Source organism: Oratosquilla oratoria, chromosome 17 (assembly GCF_046742065.1).
Source record: "Oratosquilla oratoria isolate Oo_2021 chromosome 17, ASM4674206v1, whole genome shotgun sequence".
Taxonomy (NCBI): Eukaryota; Metazoa; Arthropoda; class Malacostraca; order Stomatopoda; family Squillidae; genus Oratosquilla; species Oratosquilla oratoria.
In genome coordinates this window covers 46,008,850-46,016,349 of record NC_134793.1, presented here as the reverse complement: position 1 = coordinate 46,016,349, position 7,500 = coordinate 46,008,850, and the positions used below count along the sequence as shown (strand labels likewise).

At 37.8% G+C, this 7,500-nt stretch overlaps 1 protein-coding gene across 1 annotated transcript in view; it reads left to right on the top strand.

Moving 5' to 3' along the window:
- The window catches only part of LOC143034648 (gamma-aminobutyric acid receptor subunit beta-like), an 860,956-nt gene that overhangs the window by 632,078 nt on the left and 221,378 nt on the right, over positions 1 to 7,500 (top strand). The window contains exon 4 of the mRNA XM_076201006.1: positions 3,657 to 3,724. Coding sequence (XP_076057121.1) covers positions 3,657 to 3,724 — 68 coding nt within the window. The remainder of the gene's footprint in view (positions 1 to 3,656; positions 3,725 to 7,500) is intronic.

The window sequence follows — 7,500 nt, the reverse complement described above, 5'->3', positions numbered from 1 at the left end:
TGTATATATATATATATATATGTATATATATATATATATATAATGTGAAGGGTGGTAGGATGGTATTTATTTGCTTATGATATGGGTGTGCGCTTTAAATTGGTCATCGCCCTTGTAGAAGGAAAAGGACATTTACATATATATTCATATATACATATATATATATATATATATATATATATATATATATATATATATATATATATATATATATACTCGCATGGATATGTATATGTATATATACATACACACATATATATACATTATATATATATATATACATGTATATATGTATATATATATATACACATATGTACATACATATATATATATATTTATATATATATATATATATACGTATGTACATACATTTATTTATATATGCATTTATATACATAAATAGGTGGATTGTAAATACATGCATGTGGACATCGTTAATTTCTAAATCGAGGATACCCAGGGGAGCCCCCACTGGCCTACGAATACCTGCCAATCCTGGAGGGCGTCCAAACGGTCGCCTAATCTGTGTTACAGAAGCACTTGCAGCCGATAAAGGCGGGTCATAAGATTTTCGGTTGTCGTGAATGATCCTTTCCTCAGGGACATAGATTCATTGGGAATGCTAAAGTAGTGATGGTCAGCCTCTAAGCCTCAGAGTCTAAGGCGTGACAACCCTGACACAACCGGTCGCTAGCAGTGTTACGACTTTTGACCTGCCAGAAACAGCGGTTCTCTAGGCGTATGCTGTGAAGCGGTACCTCTTATCTGTTTCGTAGTCTTGAGTGGGAGTGCTAGTGGCTTATACGTTCTACCACCTAGCACGGTCCAAATGATTGTGGGTCTGTTTTCCGGGACACCAGCCTCAGCTGAGGCTCTCTTACGAATCGCTGTCGCAACTGGATCAATATACTCATTCCTCTGGTTACAGACACGACTTAATAGTTGAAAGTCTTGCTCGTGTCTTACAGTTGGAGTTTCTGCAAGGTCATGAGAATAGATGCCAGGTGGTGTATGTTCCAGCTGAGTTGAGGATGGCTCGGGTTGCCAGTAACAGACCTCGAGTCCGTATATATTACTACAGGACCAGAGGTTCCCAGGTCCCCTGGATAGCGATAGGTTTGTCTTGGAGCGAGTGAGAGTCAGTGACTCCTCTACCAAAAACTAGATCATCGGTCAAGAAGGCGGACCTCGCAGTGAGTCGTCTGTGTAGTAGACAGCTCACCCTGGGCTCCTCACGGTGAGGATTTGGGCCTCAACCTGTGCTCCTACAAGTGCAGAATTGTGGGAACTGTTCCTGCCCCTAAGGTTTATAACAGCTGTGAACATCGGTATTTCGGACGCGGTAGATCCATTGTCTTCTAAAGAACAGGTTGCAGACCTTAGTCGTGCAAGAACTCTGCTGAAGGCTAGAGCCAGGGTTCTAGGTGGGTGAGGGATTTAACCCTCACCAGAGCCGTGGTAAAGTCTTACCAAAGTAAGTCTCACCAGGACCCTGAAGGACATTGGCTAGGAAGTCAATTGCTATCTTCCTGGCTCTCGACGTCCGACGTCAGAGGAAGAAATGATTCTTCCAACTGAGGTTCAGAACTTTGATCTATTTTTAGGCCCTGGGGAAAATTCTGGTCGCCCCGTTCTGCGGTTCCGAGTTCGAGAAACGGATCCTCCCGGACTACATGGAGGCAAAAATTTTGCGCCGAGTGACTTTTCTGTCATCGCATTAATAATATTCGTTCGAGTTGTGGCTAACTCCTTGAAGTAGGATGCTAGTCTGTACAATGTAAGCCTCTTGTCTATCCAGACTCCCAGGCATTGAGTCTAGCCGTCCCTATCCAAATAGAGGGCCTGGATGAACATAGACTCTTCCTTCTACCAAGGGCGCATATTTCGAATTCGGTGCTAAGATCTTGAGGCCTAACCTGCAGCACTCATTTGCTAAGGCATCAAGTCGGGCAGTCTACCACAAAAAACTTGCAAAGGTGTTCAGTATCACGAAAGAACTGATCAATTCAAACGCCTTTTCTAAGTATAGAAACACTGCGATGGAAAAGGTGCCATTGACCGAGCTGGAAAAGGTCCCCAGGCTGTGGCCCCTTGCAGGTGCCTTTCCAATAAAAATTTTGACGCCCACGTAGGTGATCTAGATTCCAGAGCAGCCTGCTGAGCACCATGGACTCAATAGTCTTACCTATGCATATAAGAAGAGAGATAGGATAGTAAGCTCTGGGTTCCCAGCCGGTCGGAAGATGACCAATCCTTCAGGACGCATTGACAACCGGAAGACCGCAGTGTTGCCTGCTGGACCGAGATGGGGCAGTATGGAGAATGTGACTAAGTTCTCCCTTGGAGTTTTCTTTGGCTCACTGACCACAGCTTCAAGCTCATGTTAAATGTATTCTCCCGGGCTGCAGTTGACAGGACTCGATTGAAAGAAGTCAAGGATATTAAAGTTCAAAATGTCTTTGGGACCTTATCGAACAATCTGAAGCTTTTCCAATAAGCGTTTCAAGTGACAAAGAAAGAAAATTATAAAGTGTAGAAACAACCGCAGGTATCTTTAAGATAACCATTTTTCTTTCGTTCACTTTTGAAACCTGTACCGTGACGGTCCCAAGAATGATTAGATTAAATTTTCTAATTCATTCTTTACATAAGAAGAGTTAATAAGAAATAAAATTGATCTCCAGTTACTGTCAGCGTGTGTCAAAGAAAGAGTCCCACGCCAATAAAACACAGAAGTAAACAATGATTACTCCAGATAAATCTTTAGGTGGGACTGAGGAACGTTGGTAGCCAACTGCGAGGCTGCGTGTTTCCGATCTGTAAAACTCGAGGCAGCATATATATGTATGTATATATATATATATATATATATATATATATACATATAATATATAAATATATATATATATACATATATATATATATATATATATATACATATATGTTTGTGTCAATTGACATTTGGAATTAAACTCTTCTGCTGGGATTCGAACCCTTGCCTGAGCGGCTTGCGTCTTTACAAGACAATGACTGTAGTAGGATGGCGTAGTGGTACGGTCCTTGTCTTGTAAAGACGCAAGCCGCTCAGGCAAGGGTTCGAATCCCAGCAGAAGATTTTAATACATATATGTATATATATATATATATATATATAGTGTGTGTGTGTATGTGCATATGTATATGCATATGTATCATTTACATATATTCATACATATCTATTTCTATTTAGTTTAAAGTATACATTATGAACATATCACGTGTTTATTTATTCATATATACACATTTTTACAATATCTTTCTGCTTGAGATCCAGCTTGTATTAACTGAAGAGTGACTCGATATTTGGAATATAATATCTAAATAGATTTTTTTCATAAGTACGTAAAGGCGGCTGTCTGTCTGTAAATACAAGCATGATGCGCTGTAGTTTTTTAATGATAGACAAAATATATATTTCTATATATATAAACATTAGAGACTAAAGAGAATCTTCCATACTACACGTCCCCCTTTTCCCCTTTAAAAATATGAAAACTCTCTTTTGCTATCCTATACTGTTCCTGCTTGTTGTACCACTATTTTACCTCTTTATGCTTCCTGTATTTACTGTTGGTGTCTTTTTCCTGAGGAGGGTTCGATTATATTTATCTTTGCAGGTCCTCACGTGGACATCGGAATAACCATGCATATTCTCAGTATTAGCTCGCTCTCTGAAGTGCAAATGGTACATACTTGCTTCTTCGTTATATCTCCTGAACTAAGTAACACCAGTAAGATTTTAAGTATAAGCGGCCGAGGAGGGATTATTTCAAAACCCCCTTTTTTATTTTTATTTTTTTTTTATTTATTTTATTTTTTCTTATTTTTTTGAGAGAGTGATGGACGAGGAAAGGCGGAAGCGTCAGTGGTTGTTGACGGCATATGTGGGTAGACATTTCAGAAGTATTGAACACAGAGTTCGCTCTTCAGGTTTCTAGTCCCCGAAACATATATATACATATATATATATATATATATATATATATATATATATATATATATATATATATATGTATATGTATATATATATATATGTGTGTATATATATATATATGAAATGTACCATATTTAATCATGTATTTTCATACCTCTTACTTTTCAGCGTAGCTTTGAAGGGAACTAGAAATCTGAAGAGTGATTTATCCTCTTCATTTCGAAACGCGCATGCGCAGACCGCATGCCAACACTCACGACCACTTTGTAGTGGCGCGAATGAGCCTTCGATGTTATCCTTAGGGCGGGGATAAAACGAACAGGTTTCTTTCGTGCAACGATCAAGGTATTGCAGAGCAACAACCACCGCGGATCACGCGCCGGGACGCCCGGGAGGTTCTATCTTGTCAGAGAGCGGGACTTTTCCCTTACCTTCCCTGCAGCGCTCCGTTAAGCACCGTGTTTCCAGCGGCCTCGCTACCTCGGCCTGGGGCGTCCTTAGTGATTTAGTGGTTTGTAGCCGCGATAAGTTGATTGACGTGAGCTCGTCCACTAAACACTAAGCGTCTGAAAATTGAAGTTGAAGACCCAAACTTGTTTTTTTTTGTTTTTTTTTAACCTAAAAATTTAGCCACGCCAGAGTGAATTTCAAATATATTTATATCTATTTGCACCTTAAGTTTGGGTTTTCAAAATATATATTTTGTCCATGAACCTTTGATACTTCAAGAGAGGTAGTTCTTGGTGCTACATTTCACCTTAACTTTGGTCGGGCATTTATTTTTTACTCACATCTGGGTGTATAAAAATGTAGATTAGTATTACGTTGGGCTTAAGTTAAGGTGAAACTTAAAGAATAAATGTGTATATGCATTATCACGCACACACAGACATACACAAACATACATATATATACACATATTTGCATATGTATATATGTGTTGGAATCAATATGCATGTGCATCATAATGTCTATGCATATTTTTACAAGTACAAATACATGTGTGTACATGTCTCTTTATACCTCCGTGCATATACATTTTTTTCATCTGTGCTTATGTTACATATCACTGTAATTTAACCTCTCTTGACGTATGTGTAATATATTATTCATAGTTCATGGACGATTGGCACAGGGGAATTTTCTATAGATATTGCCTCCTCTTGTTTGTTATCAATTCAAAAGATAATAAATTATTTGTTGGTGTTCTTTAAACTACTCTTTTTTTTCTAAATGTACCCTTTTGGTTGGTTCGGACACAACATAACATGTGTCATTCTGGACAGCCATTATCAGCAGGTGTTCCTATATCCCTAAGCTTCCCCATTTCCTTTCCTTCTTTTTTCTTTCTTTGTCCCTCTTTCTCCACCTTTTTTTTGTCGTTTTTTTTTACAGACGTCATTGTTTTGTTATTTTAGCTTGCTTTGTTTTGTCTATTTTGAATAATATTTACTGTTTTTTGGCCATTTATGTATCAGTCCATAGTTTTTTCATGTTTGTTTACATAGCCAGAATTGTAGATGTTTCTTTGTATATTTTCGTTGTCGCTTGCAACTTTTATTTCGATTTTGGAATGTTACATGTCCATGCATGGCTTTGTATGTTATATTATGACAGTATGTTTTTTTATTGAATTTGTTTTAAATAGGACTTCTAGTCCTATTTTTTTTTTTCATTTTTGTTGCTTATCATCTGATGTTGCAATTTAGTTCATTTTTGAATCATTCGCATAATTTTTTTTTCTATGGAGAGACACTACATGTCGGACCCATAGATCTGCGATCAATATTTTTTTAATAGCATTATTATTTTTCATAATAGCTACAACCGCTTTTTATTGCAATTGTTATGATTACATTTATCATTGCTATTATTATCAACATATTATTTTATCATTGTTATTATTATTATTATTCACATATTATTATTATCATTACTATTACTGCCATAAAGGCAGAATACTTTCCCAAGGGCTCTCCCCTCCAGCATATTTTCACTGCCTTGAGTAATCTATGCATTAGTTACCCAGTCTTCCTCTCTCCCTCCCTGTCTCCCTCTCTCCCTTCCTTTCTTCCCTCTTTCCTTCCCTTTTCTCCTTCTTTCCCTCCCTCTTCTCCTCCTCCTCCTCTTCCTCCTCGTTGCCTCTACCCCACCTGCAGAGAATGGAACTGTGAAGGAAATCCCTCTGTGCTATGTTTTAGGGAGCCCGAAAGGAAGCCGCTTAGGCGTGATTGGCCGGCGCTTGTCTCGACCACACCTTGGCAAAGCCTTACCACGCCCTCTGTACTATCTCCTTGTTTTATTCATTTGCTAATTAGTTTCAGTTATCCCACAGCTACCTCTCTCTCAGTGATATATATGTATACATATATATATACATAATGTCTATATATACATAAAGTAGACATGTATGTATATACGTGTATATATGGTACATGTATAATGTATATATATACATAAAGTAGACATGTATGTATATACGTGTATATATGGTACATGTATAATGTATGTATATATGCGAATGTATACATATATAAAACACCTAATCTTGTTTGCAGAAAAAATACCCTTTTATTATTTTTGTATATTTTTTTTTTTATCTAGATCAAAGCAATTTAGCTCCCAGCTCCCATAATAAAAGAATTAATTCATTTGTATTTGATCAATGGAGTTTCTCATACACTTTTATGTGTTTAAAAGAAATTCTTCTTTTTCGTGCTTCTCAATTATGTATCTTATTGAGAGGCAGCATAAGGTTGGTTTTTGCTCATTCCCTTCTCTATATTTTTTTTTTCTATGTTGATCTTGTCACTGGAACTTACGTAAAATGAAAACAGGAAAATGTTGATTCCTTTAGTTACACCAACCGTCTTGCATTTTTTGTCTAATCAATGATTTTAGATTCCATAGATTTTGATTAAGATGGGTACTTTCCTCAGCTCCGTCCATATAAGAAATGTGCACATTTTTGTTGACATCTCGTTGATATTACAATATATTTTTGATCTTCCATCGCCCCCTCTTCTAGATTTAGAATTGTCCTTTTTATTGAGGATTTTGTTTGTTGACTTTACACTGCGCTGTAATGGATGTAAACATAATTACCCAATCGTGTATATTTCATTTAAGACCTGATTTACAATTAGTCTTCTCCAGCATTGGTTCCTATACCTTTTTCTTTTTCTTTTTTTCAATCTCCTTTTTTTTTTTTTTTTTTTTTCTTCCAGCCCCACTTTCTCAACGGAGGTTACTACTTTGAGTTCCGCTTCAGACACTTCTTTTTTATCAGCTCGAGACAATACCCTCCATTCACTCCCCTAGGCGTACCTTCCGCCCGGGCTTCCCCCTTTCCCCATTCCCCAACGCCCCCTGCCCCCCGCCACCCCACACCCCCAACCCTCTCCCCCCTCCCCGCCCCCCCCCCAACTTAAAAAAAAAGAGTCGTATGGTCTCGGAAAGACATCATGTCTAGTGTAGTTGTTTATCTAGCGTCCTTTGTTTTTGGATTGTTTCTTTGCAGGACCTCC